Raw genomic sequence first — 22,057 nt, 5'->3', positions numbered from 1 at the left:
CATGGATTCGTGGAATGGGTTGGGCTGGAAGGGACCTTCTAGATCAGCCAATTCCAACCCCCTGCCATGGGCAGGGACACCTCCCACCAGCCCAGACCGCTCAAGGCCTCATCCAGCCTGGCCTTGAACCCCTCCAGGGAGGGGGCAGCCACAGCCTCCCTTGTTGTGAGTCTTCCCTCCTCTTGCTTGCCCAGCTGTGACCCCTCCTTGGCCGTGGCTGTGACCATGTCCTCCACCCTCACTGGAAAGAGTTTCTGCTGGTAACTGGCAGAACCTGGGTTTAGTTTTAAAACCCTTAAGATCTTTTTCTGACCTTGTGTCACCAGTGAAGTCCTGGAATGGGTCCTTTTGGGTCATACCCACTGAAGTGCCCTGAGCAGGTGAGGAAATGGGCAGCCAGTCGTTGCCCCAAGTGCTGCCTTAAGCAAGCAGAGCTCTGGGTTGTGCTAGTGGCAGAACTTGTTTCTGAAGTGGTGGGGGAGGCAAATCATCAGCCAGGATGAGGGTCAGCAGCACATAATGAGAGCTTAATTGGGTGTCTTCATTAACTTAGGTTGCTAAAGACAGAACTGCTGATGGACAAGCGCTGACGGAGGCACGGAAACAGCTGAAGGAGGAGACCCAGCTGCGGCTGGTAAGCAGAAGGTGGATTTGCTGTCCTGAGGGGTCTTTGGTGGCTCAGGTCTCTAACTGTGAGGCTGTGGCAGTGCAGCAGCTGCCAGGCAGTGCCCTCACTGGCAGGTGCACCAGTTCAGGCTGGTTATCTCACTGACTGCCTGATCCTTGCCTTCCAGGATGTGGAGAAGGAGCTGGAAGTGCAGATCGGGATGCGGCAGGAGATGGAGCTGGCCATGAAGATGCTGGAGAAAGATGTTTGTGAGAAGCAGGATGCACTGGTGGCACTCAGGCAGCAGCTGGATGATCTCAGGGCCCTAAAGCACGAGCTGTCTTTCAAGCTGCAGGTAGGGAAGATCACAGATTCACAGACTGCACTGGGTTGGAAGGGACCCCCAAAGGTCATCCTGCCCAAGCCCCTTGCAGGCAGCAGGCTCACCTTCAACTAGAGCAGGCTGCACAGGGCCACATTGAGTCTGGTCTTCAGTGTCCCCAGTAATGGGGCCTCAATCACATCCCTGGGCAGCCTGTTCCACTATTTCCTCACCCTCACTGTGCAGAACTTCCTCCTGATGTCCAACCTAAATCTGCCCTGCTCCACTTCCAAACCATTGTCCCTCATCATATCACCACAGGCCCTTCTGAACAGTCCCTCTGCAGCCTTCTTGTAGCCCCCTTGAGGTACAGGAAGGCTGCTCTAGGGTCTCCCTGGAGCCTTCTCCAGGCTGAAGAACCCCAGCTCCCTCAGCCTGTCCTCATAACAGAGGTGCTCCATCCCCAGATCATCTTTGTGGCCTCCTCTGGACCCTCTCCCTCATGTCCAGCAGGGTGGCAAGATGTTTGTCCTTGCAGTAGTGACGGTCATTTGCTTTCCGGGCACCTTCTGCTCCTTTGGCTTCTCCACTTGCATGATTTAATGGCCATGGTGGGCTTGGGTTGATGCTTGGACTCAAGACTCTTAGAGGTCTCTTCTAACCCCAGCAGTTCTATGATTCCCTGACCCTCTTGTTGCCACCTTGTTTCTCATGGATGGCTCTGGTTTTGGTGCTGCTCACACGAGCCCATGGGGCTGCTCTTTGCAGAGTTCAGACATGGGAGCGAAACAGAAGAGCGAATTAAACAGCCGCCTGGAAGAGAAAACAAATCAGATGGCTGCCACCATCAAACAGCTGGAGCAAAGGTAAAGAATGGCACTGCTGCACTCAGCAAACCTTCTGGGGGTCCTAGAGGTAGTGTCCCACAGGCCCTGAGCGCCCCAGGTGAGAGTCCCAGTGCCCTGCTTAGCTAGGAGAGCTCTGGTTGGTGAGGGGCTGCCAGAAGTGCTTGGTGTGCTCAGGAGGGCTTCTGCTAGCAGAGATGCTGCCAAAGCAGTGATGAAGATGGCAGCTCTGCTTATCTGTCAGCTCCACTCTGGTCTCAGCCAGGCATTGCATGGCCATCACTCTCACTGAGAGAGAGAAGTGGGGATGGAGGGAGATGGGAAGCTGATAAAGAGAGCCCCTAGGTGTAATGTCCATTCAGAGTGGGACAGGATGTCTCCATGCTTGCTTCAGCTCCAGCTGCCCTGTCCTGTGGGTGTCGACTCCAGGGTGTCCTCTGCAGCAGCAGCAGCAGTGCTGGGACTCATTGAGAGCCTGTTGCCCTCTGAGCTCCTGGTGCCTCTCTCTCAGTTCTCTTGTAGCCCTTGGGCACTGACTTTTGCTTTCATCTGAGGAGCTCTGAGGAACTCCCCTGGGGCCTGAAGTGTGGTAGAAACTTGCCTGACTCCAGCATCTGCTGAGAGCTGGGCTGTTGGGGAGTGTAAAGGTCAGAGCAGATGATTTTTTGGGTGGGGGATCCCTTCCAACCTGGCATTCTGTGATGCTGTGAAGTTCCCTCCTAGTGGGGCTGCATTGCTGTCATGTTAGCAGCCCTGCTGAAGCGAGGGGAGCTTCAGTATTGCAGTCAGGTTGCTTTGAGAAGGAGCAGTGCTGCCTCTGACTGGTTCCCAAAGCCCGGTTTTGTGGTGGGTCAGAACTTCAGCCTCTGTGGGTTGCCTTGGCTGTCTTGCTACCTGTGAGCAGATCAGGAGAAAGCATCCCTCAGCAGCCTCTCTGAGCTTAGTCCCTGAATAGGTGACTGCACCACACTGAAGCTCTCTCTCTGAATGTTCTGTATGGAAAAGCTGATTTTGTGGGTCTGTGTTTTCAGGTGCTTGGTGGCATCTCCTCAGCTAATGGATCTGCTCTTGTTTTCTCTTGCTCTTTTTATTTCCCCCATTGTTCTGTTTCTTTTGTTTTCTTTCCCCCTCATCCCTCCTCACTCTGACTCAACTTCCCCAGTGAAAAGGATTTGGTGAAACAGGCAAAAACCTTGAACAGTGCAGCAAACAAACTGATCCAGAAGCACCATTAGAGGGGGGGGTTTCGTGGCCGGTCGCCTCACAGCTCTGCCATCAGAACTCAGTCATGAGGGGAGAACTTGAGAATTGCTGACAACAAACAACAAAACAAAACACAAAAATGTTAATTGTCACCTAGGGTTGAGTTGGGATTTGCTGAATTTTTAAAACCAGTGAGGTTGTGGTTTTTTTTTTCCTTCAGAGATTAAAGAGTTGGGGGGGGATATATATATATAACCAACCAACCAACCAAACCCCACCTTCCTTTTGCCATTTAAACCATGCCCAAGTACCCATGAGCTGGCCAATTGACACACCAGGAGTGGGAGATGTGTGGCTCTGCCCCAGCCTTGGTGATGCAGCCCCTGCCCCAAGTGCAGTGGCTCCTCAGGGGGCGGTGGTCAAGCCCCCAGCAGCAGGTTGGCCAGCTCTGCAAAAGTCTCAGCTGGTTTTCTGTGTTCCCCCTTCTTTATGTCTGGGGTTTTGTTGTTGTTGGGTTTGGGTTTGGTTTTTTTTTGGTGTGAAATAGACCCTCTCCTTCTCCCCCCTTCCCCCAACCAAACGTCCCTGGAAGTTGTTGAAAGTAGTTGTGTGCATCCCCCACTTCTGTTCCGTGGGTCCAAGACAGGGCTGTGGCTCCGCAGCTCGCTCGCAGCCCAAGGAGGCTCCAAGGGGTTTTTTGCCTTAGTGACTTGGTGGCAGGGTGGGGACTTCTCCTTGTTCCTTGAAATGTCCTGTGTCCAGAATTAGTAGCTAGGTGTCTTAGAGTAACATGATAGAGTGGTGAGTTCAGTGGAAACCTCCTTACCTTTGCATTGCCTTCTACCTCCGCCATGGATCCCTCCAGCCGTGCGGGGTGGTTCTTCCCGCAGCTGAGGAGAGCTGTCTTGGTAGCTCTCTCCTCTTCCTAGCAAGGGAAGGTTCATGAGTTACAGAGCAAAAAGAATCTGATCTTTATACTCTGAAAAGAAACAACAGAAACACCCAGAAGGAGCAAAACTGTGCAGTGGTGGGAAGTGGAAATGGTCCTTTGGTACCTGAGCATTCGTTCCTTGTGGGAGTGCTCAGTGGGAGAGCAGGGAGAGCTGCCTTTTACTGCTGCACTTCTTGCACTTGCATCCCAGTTCCTCTTGCTCCATCCCAGTGGCATTTGCTGCTGAAAGAGCCGAGCTAAAGCTTGGAACCAGCTCTCAATAGGACAACTAATGGCCAACTTAACACCCCGGTGCAAGACTTTAAGTGACTGTAGCTTGGACTATTACCGACTCAAACCCTCTCCCCTGGGGCTGCTGAAATTCCCCCGGCTGGCCTGGCACAGGCTTTAGGTTCTAAGCACTCCTAGGGATTTGGTTTCCTTTCCAGAAGATGACATTTGGAGGCTTCCTCTGGTGACTGAGGGTTGGGTTTTCCCTCTGGTGAGATGCCTGTGAAAACTCTGTGGTGCCAGTTCTGCTTTGGTCCTGCTCCTGGGGGCAGTGGGTGGCAGCTGTGACTGAAACACAGCTGGGGAAGCAACACCCATGGGTTCTTGCTGGGTTGGTTTGAAGGTCTGTCAGGCTCCTGCGTGCAAGCCTGTGCCACCACTTGGTCAGTGGCCCAAAGCAGGCTTGGAGACCTGTTCTAAACCTCTGCACCACGCCTGAGTAGCATGCTTGGAAGTACAAACTTAGCCTTCAGTAACCTTTGACTAGAAACTCACTTTAACTACCTAGAAACAGAAGAAAACAATGATAGGAAGGTGGAAGCTTCCATCTGGGCACCCAAGCAGTTAGAGCAGCCAACTGCCCTGCCCCTCCCCTGCTTTCTTCTGTAGGAACAGGGGGCTGGGCTGGGCTGGCTTTGTTTGCTGGCACCGTGGTGCTGAAATTAGACAGAACTGAGGAGCTGGCCACTGCCAGTGGCAGGCCAGAAGTGGAGGTGGTGCCCAGGCATTGAGGAGCTGGCTATTGCCAATGGCAGGCCAGAAGTGGAGGTGGTGCCCAGGCATTGAGGAGCTGGCTATTGCCAATGGTAGGCCAGAAGTGGAGGTGGTGCCCAGGCACTGAGGAGCTGCCTACTGCCAATGGCAGGCCAGAAGTGAAGGTGGTGCCCAGGCATTGAGGAGCTGGCTACTACTAATGGCCAGAAGTGGAGGTGGTGCCCAGGCACTGAGGAGCTGGCCATTGCTGGTGGCAGGCCCTCAGTGGAGATGCCCAGGCCAGAGTGGAAGCAGCCAGGCCCACGCACTAACTCTCGATTCTAGTAGCTAACCTCTGTTGCGAGTTCCAGTTCCGTGTGTAAAAGCTGAGCTGTAACCTACATCCAACTCCAGATCTGACTCCAATTCTGTGTACTCAAGGTTTGCTTTGACCCTGGATTAAAGTGATGTTTTCTGTTTTTTCATCTACTGGCTGTAAACTGTAGTAAAATAGAATAAAGCCCGATTGCAACTGCGAGCTGCTGCCTGGTTCACCTGCCCTCCCTTGCCTCCTCCCCATCCTTTTCTCCAGCTCTTCCCTTGCCTTTCTGGACCTCTTCACTGTTTTGCTTTTGCCTTTGTTCTGTTTTGGTTTACTTTGTTGGTTAAACTCAGTCTTCCCTCCCCACCATGGCTTTTGTTTTTTATCACAAGTTCATGTGGCTCAAATCCAGATTGCGGCAGGCGGAGCGGGAGCGGCAGCTGGCCCAGCAGGACAACCGCCTCTTCAAGCAGGAGTTTGGGGACAAGATCAACAGCCTGCAGCTGGAAGTGGAGGAGCTCTCCAGGCAGCGGTGAAGAAATCCTTTCCTCAGCTCTCTGGGCTGGTTTTGCTCTGGCAAGCAGAGAAGGGGCCAAAGGGGGGCTCCCTGCCCTCTACTTGGGCATCCCTTGGTGACCACCCTGTGGAACACCAGCGGTGCAGGAGGATAGGGAGCACCACAAGCTGTGTGGGACACTCAGGAGGTCCTTAGCCGGTGGTGAGGTCATAGAATCATAGAATTGTGTCAGGTGCAAAAGCCTTCTAAGGTCATTGGGTCTGACCATCAACCCAGCACCACTGTGGCCATCAAACCATGGCCCCAGATGTCGTGGCACACGTGTCTTGAGTATCTGTAGTCATGGAATTAGATGGGCTGGGAGAGCCCTCTGAGATCATCCAGTCCAACCACCATGGTCATCCAACCATGGCCCCAGATGCCATGGCCACACATTTCTTGAACACCTGTAGAGTCACAGAATTAGATGGGTTGGGAAAGGCCTCTGAGATCATCCAGTCCAACCATCAACCCAGCACCACCATGGCCACAGGTGCCATGGCCACAGGTTTCTTGACCAGCTCCACAAGGACCAAGTCCCAGCTTCAGGTGGGGTGTCAGAAGAGTTTCCCTAGCTCTCAGGGAGGAGCTGCCCATCCATCCTGTCCTGATGGCATTAGGAAACAGTCAGGGCTGGGGTCTCTGGTTTCAAGGCTGGGGTCTCTGGTTTCAGGGCTGGTCTTGTCACAGTTAAGGTGCTGAAGATGGAACAGGGTACTGAGCAGCAGCTCTGTGACAGGTGGATAACCAACTGGTTTTGAAGGACTTGCAGACATAGTCAAAAGGTTTATGCCCCACAAGATGTTGCTGCAACCAGATGGAGAAGAGATTTCCCACCCTGACACATGGTGGCTTACTGCTTCTTACTGCAAGAGGCACTTTGCAGCTTCTGAGTTGGGGTTCAGCTGCTTTAGTGTAAGGAGAGGGTTAAATAGTTCCTCAGCTCATGGTGGTGAGTATTTCAAACCCAGAGCCTTGACTCACAGTTCCACCTCCATCTTTTAGGAGCCATCTTGAACTGGAACTGAAGAGGGAAAGAGAGAGATGGTCCCAGAGTCACCAGCACAGCCAGGAGACCAGAAGAAGCACAAAGAATTGGCTGAGACAGGTAATGAGACTCTTCTTGCCTTGGCTGTGAGGCCCAGGCTCAGACTGAGGGTGGGGAGACACTGGCACAGGCTGCCCAGGGAGGCTGTGGATGCCCCCTCCCTGGAGAAGTTCCAGGCCAGACTGGATGAGGCCTTGAGGAACCTGTGCTGGTGGGAGGTGTCCCTGCCCATGGCAGGGGGTTGGAACTGGCTGAGCTTGAAGGTCCCTTCCAGCCCAAACCCTTCTGTGGATCTGTGATTAATTCCATTGTTAGCAGATGTTTGAAGCAGCAGTTGGTCAGTGCTTTGCAAGGGCAGAACAGCAGCTTCTCCTCACTGCTGAGGGGTCTTGAGAGCAGGTCCCTGCTCCCCTCATTCCAGAAGGGCCTTCTGTTTTGTCCCAGGATTGGCAGGAGGTCCTTCATCCACTGTCAGCTTGTGCTTGCAGGAGCTCTGCTGAGGTTGTGGAGCTCTCACAGCTGGTGCTGGATGTTCTGCCAGAGCTCCCCATGCAGGCTGGGGGCTGGGCTTTGACCCTGGTGCTGCAGCAGGCACACGTGGCCTGGGCTGTCACCTGGGTTTGTTTCCTTTCCTGGCTGAGAGGATTGCTCTCCCTGATCAGGCTTTAAGAAGCCTCCTTGGCCCCTTTAGCTGTTCAGCCTCTGCTGCTGAAACCAAAAAGGGGAACTGTGGAGCTGCTTGTGCCTTCTGCTGTCAGCAGGTCAGGGGACATGTTTGAGAGCCCAGCTCTGAAGCAGGAAGTCAACTTTTTGCTCACAGCAGAGGGAAATCAGGCAGAGCTGCTCTTGGAGGTGGGCTGGACAAGATGATCCTCAAGGGTCCCTTCCAACCCCATGCATTCTGTGATGGGAGTTCAGAGCCAGGAGGGGCAGGCCCCATGCCCAACACCCCAGTGTGGAGTCTGCCTGTGCAGGGAGGCAGGGCTGGATGTGGAGGCTCCACAGGGTTCAGCTGATGGGTCACTGTTTCCTTTTGGCAGGATGGGAAGCTCAAAAGCCAGGAGGAGAGCCCTAAACTGAAACAGCCCCTGAGAGAGGAGAACAGCATCCTGCCACACAAGTATGGGGGAAGTCAGCTCTCCTGGCTCTCCTGAGCCCTGCCTCCCCTGCTCTAGCTTCTTTGCTGCTTGGAAGGTTGGACTAGAGCAATCTCTTGAAGAAAGAGCTTCAACCTCATGCCCTTTGAGGTCTCAGCTCCTTTTTGGTAGCTCTCAAGAGGTTCTGCTGCCTGTCACCAGCATTTCTGTGTCTGTGAAGCTCTTTCTCTCTCTCTCTCTCTTCCCCCATTTACCTTTTCCTCTATCAGTTTGATACTTGCTCATTTTTCTTGCTCAGTGAATCTTCCAAACCCCAGGGCTGCAGAGACCTGGCCCTTTGGCACTCATGTGAGACACTGGCACAGGTTGCCCAGAGAGGCTGGGGATGTCCCCTCCCTGGAGGTGTCCAAAGCCAGGTTGGATGAGGCCTTGAGCAGCCTGGGCTGGTGGGAGGTGTCCCTGCCCATGGCAGGGGGTTGGGACTGGCTGAGCTTTCAGGTCCTTTCCAACCCAACCCATTCTGTGCATCTATGGATTCTGTGTGCAAGGATCTCTTCAGGGAGGGAAAGGAGAAGGGTTGGTGGATCAGTGGCATTTGGAGGTAAAGAAGAGTGGATTTGGAGGAGAATGGAAGCTGAGAAAGAGAGCTTGGAGTAATTACAGTTCAGGAAGATGGTTAGCTGAAGGCAGAGCTCAGGTTCCTCAGCTCAGGAAGGTTTCTGAGCTGAATGTCACAGAAGAGAGTTCTGGTTGGAGGGTTTGTTCAGCATTGGAAGGTTAAGCTGCAGATCTGGTTTGAAATGTGAAAAGGGGCTCTGGAAGCCAGAGGGGACGGCTCTGGGAGGAGGACTTTGCCCAGGGATGATGGTGCCAGCCTGTGTGAAGTGCTCTGGGTGTCAGCTCTGGCACAGCACAAAGTGAAGCAGGAGAGTGTGGTGTTGAAACCAGCATCAGCTGGACTCAGATCTGCTTCAGCAGGCAGCAGAAACCTTCCAAGCCCGAGTTTGAGCAGTGGGAGCAGCTGATTGGCCTGGAAGGCCTCAAAGTGCATCCCCACTGCTCAGGGACAGTGTGAGGCATCAAACATTTTGCAGTAACAAAGTTGAAAGCTCTGCTTGTGCCATCTAGAGAAGGAATGGCCACAGGCTGCAGCAGGGGAGGTTGAGGCTGGACATTAGAAGGAGCTTCTTCTCTCAGAGGGTTCTCAAAGCCTGGCACAGGCTGCCCAGGGAGGTGCTTGAGTCCCCATCCCTTGGAGGGCTTTGAAAGCTGCAGAGATGTGGTGCTGAGGGCCATGGTTTAGCACCTTGGCAGGGTTAGAGAATGGATGGAGTCAGTGATCTGAAAGGTCTTCTCCAACCAAAGTGGTTCCATGAGAGAGGCTTCCTCTGCCCCTGCTCCCTCTGCTCTGCTGAAGGGTGCACACAGCAGCAGTCACACACTGCTTGCAAAGCTCCTGAGCACTTTGTGCCTCCTGGCAGTGGGGCTTTGGTTACACAAACCCAAACCTGCATCACTTTGGGGTGTTCAAGCCAAGGTTGAGGGGATCCTCAGGTCCCCAGGTGCGTTCCTGGGCCCCAGCTCCGGGTGACGATGTCCTTCTCTTGCAGGGCCCCGAGCAGCACGCAGGAAGAGCAGGTTGGTGATTCCTTGTCTTGCATTGAGATGCTGAAGGACAGGGGTGCTGAGGGGGCTCCTGGCTGTCTGCAGCATCTTCCCTGCCCACACATCCTGAAGGTTGTCCTGTGGGAGGCCTTGGTGAGGGTTTGGCTGTCGAGGCCGTAGTTGTTCCCTTGTTGGGACATCCTGCCCCAGGGGCCAGGCAGACCCCAGCTGCCAGAGGGATGCTGCTGCTCTGGGGTCCTGTCCATGGGGAGTTTCTGCATCTGCCAGGTGAAAAGGTGCTGAGTTCCCACCTAGGTGCTGGGCCAGCAGCCTTGGTCTCAGCCTGGATATGGAGCTGTGTGGTCCTTGGTTCCTGCAGCTGTGCTGTGCTTCCCTTCCTGCCTCACGCTGGTGCAGCTGCAGCTCACCCTGCACAGCCAGGCTGGGGGGGTTACAAACCCCTGTGAGGTCTTCCTCCCTCTTGTAAGATGCAGATCAGCCCCAGAGCTCTGACCCCGGTACTCTGTCCAGGGTAAAGCAGAACATCTTGGGTTTCACTTGGGCTTTAGGAGCAGCTCCCAGGACCTGGAAGCGCTGAGGTCTGCCAGCTCTGCCGGGAGGAGAGCAGCCGAGGCAAGAGAAAGGTAACTGCGGCGGCTGGTGCTGTCACCTCTGCCCTCTGGTGGCCACTGGTGGTTCTGCTGGGGTGGGCAGCTCTTCCCCTGGTGACCTGGGGCAAAGCAAACAGCCCTTTGCTGAGCTGACCTCATTAACCAGCTTGTTCCCCACTCTCCTCAGAGGTTTGGTTTCCCTTCCCCTCAGCAGCTTCTCCCTTTTCAGCCAAGTGTTTTTTTCTTCTGGGGTTAATCAGAAGTGAGAGCAGGAGGTTGGAGGAGATGCTCCTGGAGGTCCCTGCCAAGCTGCCAGCCTGTGGTTCTGTTACATTTGTTGCTTCTCCCCAGCAGCCACCTTGCCTTTTTCTCTTGGCTTTTTTGTGTGGCTGAGCCATTCCTGCTCCCCTCCCAGCTTCACAGCCTGAGGGGTGCAGGGCCCTGAGCTCTGCACCCAGGTGAAGATGAACACTCACTGCCTGTGCTACAGATAGAGCTTGGGCAATGTTCAGGGGGCATGGGGGAGCACAATGAGGTGACCTGGAAGGTTTTAAGGCCAGGCTGGATGCGGCTGTGAGCAACCTGATCTCATGTGAGGTGCCCCTGCCCATGGCAGGGGGATTGGAACTAGAAGGTCCTTGAGGTCCCTTCCAACCCTGTGATTCTGTGACCTGGCCAGGAAGCTGTGAGGCTTGTGTGGAGAGGAGGTGCTGTGCCTGGCCAGGTGACCACTGATGGGCACCTGTAGCCCTCTGTGTTGCTCATGTCTTGAACTCTCCTGAATGCTTGTCCTTGCCCTGCCTTCCAGAACATCTGCAAGAACTGTGGTGGCATCTTCTGTGAGTCCTGCTCAGGCAAGGAGCTGCCCCTGCCCTCCAGCATCAACCCCGAGCGCGTCTGCGACGCCTGCCACGAGCAGCTCATCCAGCAGTACTCCAGCAGCCCCTTGTAGGGGACAGCTTGAGGAGAGGTGGCAGAAACCAGCTGTAGCTGATGGAGGCTCCTGGAGTTGCTCAGGGGCAAAGAGAAGACACTTACCTGGGTTCTGTGGAGGTCTGGGGTGGGAAGCAGCTTCATGGTGTTGAGTCTCTTGTGGCTTCCTGGTACTAAAGCCCTTCTGCTCTCAGAATGTCCCAGGGAGCAGCCTCGGGGCATGGTGAGAACAGAGAGCACCCCAGAGAGCTCTTGTGTCTCTGCCTGGGGGACATCCTTGGCCTCCAGTGTGTGCTCTGAGAGCTGCTGCTGCTCTGGGCTCCCTGCCAGCAGGGCAGAAGCTGCCCCTGAAGTTCCATCTCCCCTTCCCCATGGCCTTGGACAACCCAGCCCAGCTGGGCTGCACCAGTGGTGGGTGAGGCCCATGGGCACCCTCTGGCTTCACTCCCTGGGCTCAGCTGTGCACAGCAGCATCCAATAGTCCAAGCTGTCCAAGCTCTCTGAGGGGCTGGGGTGGTTCTGAGGTGTGAGAACCGAGGACCTGCACTGACCTGACACACAAACACCTCAGGGCATCTCTGCCCTTCCCCTTGGAGACCCTCACTGTGACTTGGTGGCAGCAGTGGCCAAAGCACAGGCTGCCACTTTGCTGCCAGTCTCTGGGTGGTAACTGGCAGGGCTTGGATCCCCAAGCACCTCCATACCAAGTCCCCCAGGTTCAGAGCCACCTCCATCCACCTCTCCCCCACAGGCACATGAAGAGGTCCTTGTAAGGTAGCTGGCACCTCACCCTCACTTTGCTCTCCCCTAGATGAGATGGGAATGGCCTTCCCCTCCAGGGGAGTTCTGGTGGCAGCAGTTTGGAGGGTCACAGTTGCAGCTGCATCATGCTTTGTTGCTGTTACCTCCAGGGGTTCCACACTGCTCCCAAAAGCTGTGCTGGCTTCCTCCTGGAGCACGCAGGGGCTCATAGTTTGGTCTGGGTCGTACTGGAAGCCACCTTCAGCCTTTAGGGCCACAGGCTCTGTTGTAGTCCATAGAAGTGACCTACCTGTGAGAGATGCACTGGGGTGGTAGATTCTCTTTGGGGTTAGGGGTTCAGCCCCTCAGGGGCCTCTTTCTCTTGCCTGGGCTGGCTGGAACCATGCTGCAGTGTCAGGTACGTAGGGGGTGCTCACTTGGTACCCCCAGCTCCCTCTAGGCCTTGGGGTGTGCAGCCACCCAAGTGCTCCAGCTCCTGTTGCTGCCCCTCAGAGCCAGGCCATGGCCCAGGGGGCACCACTTGAAGTAGTTCCAGTTTCCTGCCTTTTTCCCCTCCTGGCAGTCCCCAGAAGCCTCTCCTTGGAGTGCCTCTAGGGCTGTGGTGTGGCAGGGGTGACAGCAGTCCCCACTCAGAATGTGGGGGTGGTTCAGTTTAGTGTGGAGGGTTTTGTGCACAGCTGTGAGGGCTCAGTTCTGCATCCCACCCACTGTGACTCATCCCCCAGGAGATCCCCAGTGATTCTCAGGGGAGAGGACTCAGCTGGAACCCAGCTTGGGTGACTTCAGTGCTGCTCAGCCCAGCACTTTGCAGCTCTCCAGTGACAGCTTTGTTGTCCCCTGTCCCAGCAGGAGCAGCTGCCCCAAGTGAGGGCTGTGACTGTTGGCTGTGAGAAGCAGGACAGCTCCTGAGAAGGTACCCAAGTCCCAGCCCTGCCCACAGGCAGGGAGGTAGCTGAGGACCCCTCAGCAAACAGCTCTGGTGGGTGCTGTACCTGAGAGGTCACAGTCATGCTGCTGCTGTCAGCTCCTGCCTTTGGCCTGCTGTCCCAGCCTGCTACTGCTGTAAACCTTCCCAGCACCTGGGCTCGGGTCCTGCCAGGCTGGGGGCTGGCACTGGGAGGAGGGGACTGGGGGGGAGCAGATTCCCTCTGTTCACTTTGTTGCACACAACAATAAAAACTTGGTCATCTGTCTTTGCTGCCTCAAGTGGTCATTCCATCCCATCCCCTCAGCTGTGTGCAGCAAAAGCATGTCCAGCTGCTAACAGGGTGGTGGGTAGTGCAGAGGGAGCAGTGTGGGAGGAGGGTTTGGTTAGAGGAGCATGGAAGTGTTTGGGTTGCAGGAGCCCTCAATGATCATCAACCTTCAACCCAACACCAGCCTGGCCCCAGGTTTCTTGAACCCCTCCAGGCATGGGGACTCCACCACCTCCCAGGGCAGCCTCTTCCAACCTAACCCTCCCCTGGCAGGCTGTTTCCTCTCCTATCACCTGATCCCAGGGAGAAGAGACCAACACTCACCTGGCTCCAACCTCCTTTCAGGGAGTTGCAGAGAGCAGTGAGGTCTCCCCTCAGCCTCCTCTTGTACAGGCTGAACACCCCCACAGCCCTCAGCTGCTCCTCCCCAGCCCTGCTCTCCAGACCCTTCCCCAGCTTGGTTGCCCTTCTCTGGGCACGCTCCAACCCCTCAGTGTCCCAGGACTTTCCTACACAGAGAGCCTGCCGAGGCCCGGGTGAGGAGCCGAGGCCCGGGTGAGGAGCCGAGGCCCGGGTGAGGAGCCGAGGCCCGGGTGAGGAGCCGAGGCCCGGGTGAGGCTCTGAGGCCGCTCCGTGTTGTCACCCCCCAGCAGCGGTGTGCTCAATGCTCTCTGCACCACCACGCTCCTGCAGGCCAGAGCAGCTCCATCCCACCACTGCTGCCCCTCCAGCTCTGCAAGAGGCTCCTGTACAGAGTAAGTCACCAGCATTTATTGGAGGCTCTCCCAGTGCAAGCCCAGCGTGCGGCTCCTCCTGGAGCCGGCCCCACGGAATGTCTTCGCCTGGCCTGGAAGAAAGAGACACAAACCTCAGACTGCCAGCCTGGAAGGGACCCCAGGGCTCACCTGCTCTGGCCTCAAATCACCACCTGGCTGCAGCTCTGTGCTTCCCTCAGGACCCTCTGCTGCCCTCCAAAGTGCTGCCCCAACAGCAGAACCTGCAGGACTACAAGACCTGAGCCAACAGGTGGGACACTGGTGGAGGGGGCTGCCCTGCACACAGGGGGTGGGGTGGCACCAGTTTTGCTGGAGGGGCTGCCCTGCACACACATGGGATGGGGTGGCACCAGTTTTGCTGTTCCTGCACCAAGGAGGCTACAGGGGATGGAGGCTACAGCTGGGTGCATGTTTTGGACCTGCCCCAAGAGCTCAGCCCTGGCCTGGCTCACACCCAGGGCTGCAGCTGTGTGTGTGTGGTGGGGGTGGGGGTGGGCAGGATCCCAGGGAGCACTTTTAGAAGGGGGTTCCTGGAAGAACAAGTTGGCCAAGAGCTTCCTTAAAGGTCACACTGGAAACATGACAGCCTGGTGGCACTGAGCACAGGCTGAGCACCAGACCTGCCTCTGCAGAGGGTACAGGGATGGCCACAGCAAGAACCACCCTGCAGGACATCCCTTTGTCCAGCTCCAGCCCCTGGAGGTGTCAGCAACACAGCCCTGTGCCCAGCCAGCAGGCCCACCCCACAGCTGGGGAAAGCATTCATGGATTGATGGAATGGGTTGGAAGAGACCTTAAAGACCACCCAGTTCCAAGCCCCTGCCCTGGGCAGGGACACCTCCCACCAGCCCAGGTTGCTCAAAGCCTACACCAGGGAACCCAACCCCATTACAGCAGGTAGAGCTCTAAAGGGAGAAGGAAAATGAAGCTCTCCTGCACACTCCAGCTGTGCCAAGGACTTCCAGCCCATGGGAGCTGGATCTGCAGGCCAGGAGATCCAGGTATGAGCCCCTTCAGCCACTCCCAGTCAGTCTTTAAGCTGGCTGGAATCTAGTGTCAGAAGCAGCAAGGCTGAGGCAGGTGCTGCTAAAGCTGGAGCAGAGAAAGCTGCACTCACCAAACCAAGCTGGGCCTCTGTCACTGGCAGCTTCCCTTTGCCTTTGGATGTTGGTTCAGGAACAGCTCCACAGCACTGCGCTCTGGGGAGCAAGGACAGAGAGGGGGCCTGTGGTCAGTGACTGCTGGGGGGGGTCAGCTCCTTTGGTCACTGACACAAAGCTCAGGCCACATGAGCTGAACTGGAAGCCTCCATTCCAAGTACCCCTTTGGCACAGGGTGGCCCCAGCCACCCAGGGAGCTGAGGTTCAGAGTTTAGACTCATAGAAGGACTTGGGTTGGAAGGGACCTTAAAGATCAGCCAGTTCCAGCCCCCTGCCGTGGGCAGGGACACCTCCCACCAGCCCAGCTTGCTCAAGGCCTCATCCAACCTGGTCCTGAACACCTCCAGGGAGGAAGCATCCACAGCCTCCCTGGTTGTGAGACCTCCCTCCTCTCTGCTTACCTAGCTGGGACCCCTCCTTAGCCATGGCTGCAGCTGCATCCTCATGGCTCTCAAAATGCACTTCTGCTTCTCCTGTGGCTTCTCCATGGGAGTTGTATTCCACCATGATCCTGGTGGGCTTCAGAGGGGCAAAGAACTAGAGAAGGAGGGAAATAAGAGAGTTGGGTGAGAAAGAGACAACAGGAGAGCCTCTCCAGCTAGGGGGGAGTTTGAGCTTTGGGGTAGCAAAACACTGGGGGTTGGACTCAATGATCTCCAGAGGTCCCTTCCACCCCCTGCCTTCTATGGCCTCAATGATCTTAGAGGTGTTTGCAGCCAAACCAATTCCATGATTCCTGTTTATGGAGGTGAGCACATGGCTGCTGTGCCCACAGGCCATGGACACCCCGGGGAGCCTGGGACCCTCAGCGAGCTCTGAGTTCCAAACACCTTCAGCCCGAAGCCACTGAGAGAAATGCCAAACCCGAGGTCATCTCAGCTGTCAGCATTAGCCCAGGGCTGGTGCTGGTAGGGAGCAGTGAGTTCTGTTGATGGTTACTCACGTTTATGATGTCCTGGGCTCTGGCCTGGGGGGGAAGCCCTCTCACGTGCACGAAGGGCAGCGGTGATGAGACACTGCCAGATTCCACAGCCTGCCTGGAGCTCTCTGCTCCTTCCCTGCCCAGCTCTGGGGAGCAAGAACACATCATTAGCACTCACAACCAACACCTCCCTCAGGGGAAGCTGCAGCTAGCCAGGGCAGGAGGGAGGGGCCCCAGAGAGCAGGCAGAGCAGGGACTCACTGCTCCCTCTTTCAGCGTCTCCCATGTGGCTCAGCCCCCGCTCCTCAAACGCAGGCTCGGGCTCCCTCCGCTCCCTGTCGTAGGCCATGTGCCTCTCCATGCTGTGCTTCCTGCTCACATACACCTCGATGTACCTGCAGGTGAAAGGAGAAGCTGAGGTGGGAGATGATGAGGGGAGACTCCAGCTGGAGATGAGGAAGAAATTCTTGGCAGTGAGGGTGGGGAAGACCCTGAAGCAGCTTGCCCAGGGAGGCTGTGGCTGCCTCCTCCCTGGAGGTGTTCAGGGCCAGGCTGTTTCAGGTGGTCAGAAGCAAGCTGCAGGTCGCACAGGCTGCTTCACAGCAGGCTCCCCTAGGCTGGTGTGCCTCCAGGAAGCACTTACCTGTTTCCCATGTATTCCCTGTGCCTGAGCAGGGCTTTAGCTGCCATGTCAGGCGCTGCAAACTGCACAAAGGCTTCTCCGGTTTTCCTTTCTCCCCGGTAAATGAAAACTACGTCAGTTATGGTTAGACCTGCAGGAGGGAGGGGAGCAGAAAGAAGGCATCTGAGCTGTCAGGAACCTGTGTCTTAGCTCAGAGACATCTTTTCCCTTGCTCTTTTGGGGTTTGAGGAGTTAATTGGGCAGCCACACAGCTCTGAAACAACTCCTCCTGCTGGCCTAGCTCCCTGCTCTGTTCAACACTTCATTTGCTCTAAGTTAATTTTCACAGGAGGCTTCATTGCCAATCATCCACCAGCCTGAGGCTCTAACTAGGAAAGTAAGTGAACCCAGCTCCTAGACATGAAGGAGGTCCAGAGCACAAATCATTTTGACATTTTCTCTTATTAGGGTGATTTCCCCCTCCACCCCCCATCTCTGTGCACCACTTGCTCAGCTGAACTGGAGCACCCAGCTTCCCCAGGCACGAACAAGCCAGTCACAGAAGCACAGCATGTGAGGGGCTGGAAGGGGCCCCTAGAAATCATCCAGTCCAACCCCCAGTCATTGACAGCAGAACTGCTGCTGAGGGGTGTATGTGACATGGCTGTCTGGAGTGGAGAGCTGTGAACAGCCACTCAGCATCCACTGTGCTCTACCTTCCAGGCTTTCTTCCCCCTCTCTTAACTTTGCCAAATGACAAACTGGTAGCAACCAATTGCAGCTAGCAGGATCCAGGTCCCTTCCCCTTGGTGCCCAAAGACAACAGGATCCAAGTCCCTTCCCCTTGGTCCCCCATGACAACAGGATCCAGATCCCTTCCCTTTGGTCCCCAAGGACAACAGGATCCAGATCCCTTCCCCTTGGTCCCCAAGGACAACAGGATCCAAGCTCCTTCCCCTTGATCCCCAAAGACAACAGGATCCAGGTCCCTTCCCCTTGGTGCCCAAAGACAACAGGATCCAGGTCCCTTCCCCTTGGTGCCCAAAGACTACAGGATCCAGATCCCTTCCCCTTGGTGCCCAAAGACAACAGGATCCAGATCCCTTCCCCTTGGTGTGCAAGTCCTGACCCTAGGCTCAACCTGCAGGACTCCAGGGTGCCAGGGAAGCTTGCAGCCAAGAGCTGGCTCCGACAGCTTCAGCTGCTGCCAGCTTCCTTGCACCACTCCAAGGTGTTCAAGGCTGTTCCTCTTGCTCAGGGAAGCAGCCACCTCTCCGAGCATCAGCTTGGAGAAGCAAACATCTCACAGCTGAAGAGCACAAACCAGGCTGAGTTACCTGCAAAGAAGTCTGCTATGTCCTCCTCCGTGGAGCTGAAGGGAAGGCCTCTGAGCAGCACAACTCCATCGTTTATGGCCTGGGACTCGTCGCGCAGGCTCTGCAGCAAGCCCTCCACGTCGCTGTCGTGGACCTCAAAGACTGCAAGGGAGCACAGAGCAGCTCTTCCCTCACAGCACTCTGGAGCTGCCACTCTGCAGGCACTCCTCTAAAGCAGGACTGTGCTGTGTTTCTTCCCCCAGCCCATACTCCTTGCTCCTGCCATGGTGCCCCTCACTGCACAAGGCCCATCCTGGAGTGGCTCAGGTTGGAAGGGACCTCAGAGATCATCTGCTCCAACCCCCCAGCACGGGCAGGGCCACCTCTCAACCAGACTCAGCTGCTCAAGGCCTCATCCAACCTGGCCTTGAACACCCCCAGGGAGGAGATAGTCACAACCTCCCTGGGCAGCCTGTGCCAGAGTCTCACCACCCTCATATTGAAGAACTTCTTCCTGGGGTCCAGTCTGACCCTGCTCCTCCTCAGCTTCCAACCATTCCCCCTCATCCTGCTGCTGAACACCCTTGAGAACATTCCCTTTCCAGTCTTCCTGCAGGATCCCTTCAGCTACTGGAAGGCAGCTCTAAGGTGCCCCCAGTCTTCTGCAGGATGAACAACCCCAGCACCCTCAGCCTGGCCCCACAGCCCTTGGATCACCTTTGTGGCCTCCTCTGGACTCGCTCTAACAGCTCTTTGGTTCAGTTTTCTGCTCTGCTCCACATCTGCCCCAGCCCCACCAGCCTGCTGTCATGTTCAGGCAGCTCACAGAATGCCAGACTGGGAGAGATCCTGCAGCTCATCTGCTTCAGCCTTCCCAGGAGACGGTGGGGCTGGGCTGAGCTGGCCCAGCAGCCTGTCGAGCTGAGGCTCCTCTTCCCATCCTGATTCACTCCCTCAGGAGGCTCCTCCAAGGGAAGCCCTGCTGTGGCAGACTCACCCTTCACATAGCGTGGGCCCATGTATCTGAGGTGCTTCTGCAGGGCTCTCTGGACATCCTCCTTGGACTCCATCTCGATCAGGGCGTCCCCCCTGCGCCTCCCATCCCTGTTTAAGAGGAAGTGGATCCCGTTCTCACCGTTTCGAATTCTACAGCCTAGAAACCAAGGAACAGAGGACACAGGAACTGCTCCACACCTGGGGCTCCACTGCTCACAGCAGAAGTGAGCACCCTGCCCCCAGCTGCTCCCCCTCACCAGTGCAACACGCTGCCGTCACACCTCGAACGCGCGGCGCCTGGCGCAGGCACGCGGCTGCCTTGGTTTCTAGTCACTGCACAGCTGCACAGCTGGCTGCCTGGAGATCAGCAACAGCTTCTGTGCTGCAACAGGGGCCAGGGGGTGGAACAGGGAGCTGGGGGAGTCCCCATTCCTGGAGGTGAACAAGAAACCTGTGGCCATGGCACTGGGGGGTGTGGTAGTTGAGGACCCAGCCCTGGAGAAATTGAGGGTGAGGCTGGACGAGGCTCTGAGCAATCTGCTCCAGTGGAGGATGTCCCTGCTGAGTGCAAGGGGGTTGGACTGGATGAGCTTTGGAGGTCCCTTCCAACCCAAACCATTCCCTGATTCCATAGTTTAGTGGCCATGGTGGTTGCTGGTTGGACTGGATGATTTAAGAAGGACATTGAGACACTTGAAGGTGTCCAGAGAAGGGCAAGGAGGCTGGGGAGGGGTCTGGGGCACAGCCCTGTGAGGAGAGGCTGAGGGAGCTGGGGTTGCTTAGCCTGGAGAAGAGGAGGCTCAGGGGAGACCTTATTGCTGTCTACAACTACCTGAAGGGAGGTTGTAGCCAGGAGGGGGTTGGTTTCTTCTCCCAGGTACCCAGCAGCAGAACAAGAGGACACAGTCTCAAGCTGTGCCAGGGGAATTTTAGGCTGGAGGTGAGGAGAAAGTTCTTCCCAGACAGAGAGTTGTTGGCCACTGGAATGTGCTCCCAGGGAGGTGGTGGAGTCCCCATCCCTGGAGGTGTTCAAGAGGGGATTGGATGTGGCCCTTGGTGCCATGGTTTAGTAGTCATGAGGTGCTGGGTGAGAGGTTGGACTTGATGATCTCTGAGGTCTTTTCCAACCTTATTGATTCTGTGATTCGATGATCTTAGAGGCCTTGTCCAACTGAAACAACTCTGACAGAGCCTCATGCTGTTGCTGAACTTAATTGTGTCTGAGTTCCCTGAAATCTACAGTCTCACTCTCTATGGCTATAATCTGCCTGCTCTGCATTCCTCTCCCCTAGGGCTTCACAGTGATTCAATTTAAATGACCAAACCATTCAAACAGTAGGATCTGATCTCTAGTCTGCTCTGGGAGGATGAACCCCAACTCTGAAGCATGGAGAGAAGGTCTGCACAGGCTTTAATCAGGAGCACAAAGCAACACTAAAGTTTAAACTACTAAGTAAAAACCACTCCAGTCTGTTTGAAACAGGGGAAAGTTGAGGGGGGAGGCAACCATAGATCCATGGAGTTGTTTGGGGTGGAAAAGACCTCTAAGCTCACTGAGTTGAACCTTCAACCCAACGCCACCATGGCCCCAGTGCCATTCCTTGAACACCTCCAGGGACAGGGACTCCACCACCCCCCTGGGCAGCCTGTGCCAGTGCTTGAATAATGGTCTTTAAAAGAACAGAATGGTCCTTAAAGGCATAGAAAGGTCTTCACAGGAGCCACTTCCAAGGGGAATGCCTTTACTATGGCAAGATGGGCTGAGAAGGGACAAACTTACTCATGCAAACAGAAACTGTCACAGGGATGAGTTTCTCTGTTTGATTTCTATGTGCAACTCGTGAGTGGCTTTGGGGCAATATTAAAAACCCCTCCTTGGTGGCTGATCTTTGTTGACTGCTCATTACTGGGGACAGTAACAGCACGCTGAACGGTTACAGAGGAGGAAAATGAACTCCCATACTGTCAAAAAAGGTGAGCACGTCTTCCTCGGTGCAGGAGAAGGGGAATCCTTGCGCCCTGATGAGAAAGACATTGTCACTGTCTTCCTTGGCTGCCCGCGGTTCCTGCTCCGGGAGGTGACCTTCCTGGGACGACGCATCTGTGACCTGCCACCAGAGAGGAGCAACAAGAAAGAAACCCCAGTGAAGAGGCGGTGCCCTGCAGCCTTGCGCCGCGGTGCCCTGCAGCCTTGCGCCGCGGTGCCCTGCAGCCTTCGCCGCGGTGCCCTGCAGCCTTGCGCCGCGGTACTCGATGATCTTTGAGGTCTCCTCCAACCTTAGTGATACTGAACTACTGAACTACTACTACCCTGCAGCCTTCCGCCGCGGTGCCCTGCAGCCTGGCGCCGCGGTGCCCTACAGCCTGGCGCCGCGGTACTCGATGATCTTTGAGGTCTCCTCCAACCTTAGTGATACTGAACTACTGAACTACTACTACCCTGCAGCCTTGCGCCGCGGTACCCCGCGAGGTCCCGCTCTGCAGGCAGGCGCAGCGGAACCGGCTCCGGCGCCGCACGCCGAGGGGCCGGGCAGGGCGGAGCGAGGGCAAGCCGCCGGTGCCCGCGGCGCTGTCGGTGCCCATGCGGCGGGCGGCAGCCGCCCTCCCGCTGCTGGGGGGCAGCCGGCCGCGGGGCTCCGCCGTCCCGGGGCTGGCCCCGCCCGCCGCCCCCTTCCCGCTCGTCCCCCGGGGCAGCAGGGGGGCGGCCGGGCTGCCGCGCGCTCCCCGCGGCTCGGCGCGGCCGGGGTCCTGTCCTGCGCCCCCGCAGCGCCGCGCGGCCATCTTGGGCCCCTACCTGGCTGTATCTGCGGAGGGCAGCGCAGAGCGGGGCGGGAGCCCGCGGCGGCGCCCCGCGGGCCGAGGCGGAGGAGGCGGCGGCGGCGCTGGGCGGGCGGCGCTGGGCGGGCGGCGGGCGCGGGCAGGGCGGCAGCGGCGGGCGGCGGCACAGCACAAGGGCGGCCAGGCCGCGGCGTGCGGCGGCGACCGCGGCCATGGGCGAGAGGCGGGCGCGCGGCGGCTCCGCCTCCCCTTGCCAGGCGGCGGCGGCGGGAAGCGCCTCCCGCGCGCCCCGCGCCGCTTCCTGCGGGCCCTGGGCGGCCCTGGGCGGCGCGCCGGGCGGGGAGCAGCGCGGCTGCCAGCCGAGCGGCCGCGCTCTGCCCGGCACCCTGCGCCCTGCATCCCGGCCTGCGGCAGCAGCAGCGGGGCAGGCATCCTGCCCCTGCGCTGGGCGCTGGCGGGGCCGCG

The 22,057-nt window shown here is 56.9% G+C and overlaps 2 protein-coding genes across 8 annotated transcripts in view; one reads left to right on the top strand and one right to left on the bottom strand.

Annotated features, from left to right (window-relative positions):
• The window catches only part of RUFY3 (RUN and FYVE domain containing 3), a 43,990-nt gene extending 30,971 nt beyond the window's left edge, over nucleotides 1–13,019 (top strand). For 3 of the 7 annotated variants that reach the window (XM_068153755.1, XM_068153754.1, XM_068153756.1), the window contains 9 exons: nucleotides 554–634; nucleotides 795–962; nucleotides 1,698–1,795; nucleotides 5,627–5,746; nucleotides 6,776–6,878; nucleotides 7,859–7,938; nucleotides 9,526–9,553; nucleotides 10,090–10,164; nucleotides 10,940–13,019. In XM_068153755.1, coding sequence (XP_068009856.1) covers nucleotides 554–634; nucleotides 795–962; nucleotides 1,698–1,795; nucleotides 5,627–5,746; nucleotides 6,776–6,878; nucleotides 7,859–7,938; nucleotides 9,526–9,553; nucleotides 10,090–10,164; nucleotides 10,940–11,083 — 897 coding nt within the window. In that variant the 3' untranslated portion in view covers nucleotides 11,084–13,019. Of the gene's footprint in view, nucleotides 1–553; nucleotides 635–794; nucleotides 963–1,697; nucleotides 1,796–2,936; nucleotides 5,431–5,606; nucleotides 5,747–6,775; nucleotides 6,879–7,858; nucleotides 7,939–9,525; nucleotides 9,554–10,089; nucleotides 10,165–10,939 lie in introns of those variants that run through there. The other 4 variants (XM_068153758.1, XM_068153759.1, XM_068153760.1 and 1 more) reach the window with 2 other exon arrangements.
• Nucleotides 13,020–13,771: 752 nt separating this feature from the next.
• Nucleotides 13,772–21,839, bottom strand: GRSF1 (G-rich RNA sequence binding factor 1). The gene is made up of 10 exons (XM_068153753.1): nucleotides 21,609–21,839; nucleotides 20,778–20,922; nucleotides 18,816–18,971; nucleotides 17,840–17,980; nucleotides 16,524–16,653; nucleotides 16,142–16,275; nucleotides 15,902–16,026; nucleotides 15,360–15,495; nucleotides 14,916–14,997; nucleotides 13,772–13,869 (listed from the first exon to the last, which is right to left on the bottom strand). The coding sequence occupies exons 1-9, from the start codon at nucleotides 21,804–21,806 to the stop codon at nucleotides 14,936–14,938; spliced, it is 1,227 nt and encodes a 408-aa protein (XP_068009854.1). The 5' UTR covers nucleotides 21,807–21,839; the 3' UTR covers nucleotides 13,772–13,869; nucleotides 14,916–14,935.
• Between the last annotated feature and the right edge of the window lie 218 nt (nucleotides 21,840–22,057).

This window comes from Melanerpes formicivorus, unplaced genomic scaffold, assembly GCF_026170545.1.
Source record: "Melanerpes formicivorus ecotype bairdi unplaced genomic scaffold, bMelFor1.0.p_v2 SCAF_27, whole genome shotgun sequence".
In the NCBI taxonomy this organism is placed as follows: domain Eukaryota; kingdom Metazoa; phylum Chordata; class Aves; order Piciformes; family Picidae; genus Melanerpes; species Melanerpes formicivorus.
This window is presented reverse-complemented; position numbering and strand designations above follow the sequence as displayed.

Excerpts from the sequence above, each read along its gene's own strand:
- GRSF1 (XM_068153753.1), bottom strand. The coding sequence starts at position 21,806 with ATGGCCGCGGTCGCCGCCGCACGCCGCGGCCTGGCCGCCCTTGTGCTG. Across the intron at positions 17,981-18,815 it reads GGGCCCACGCTATGTGAAGG|TCTTTGAGGTCCACGACAGC; the intron begins GTGAGTCTGCCA and ends GCTCCCTTGCAG. Across the intron at positions 16,027-16,141 it reads AGACGCTGAAAGAGGGAGCA|AGCTGGGCAGGGAAGGAGCA; the intron begins GTGAGTCCCTGC and ends CTTGCTCCCCAG.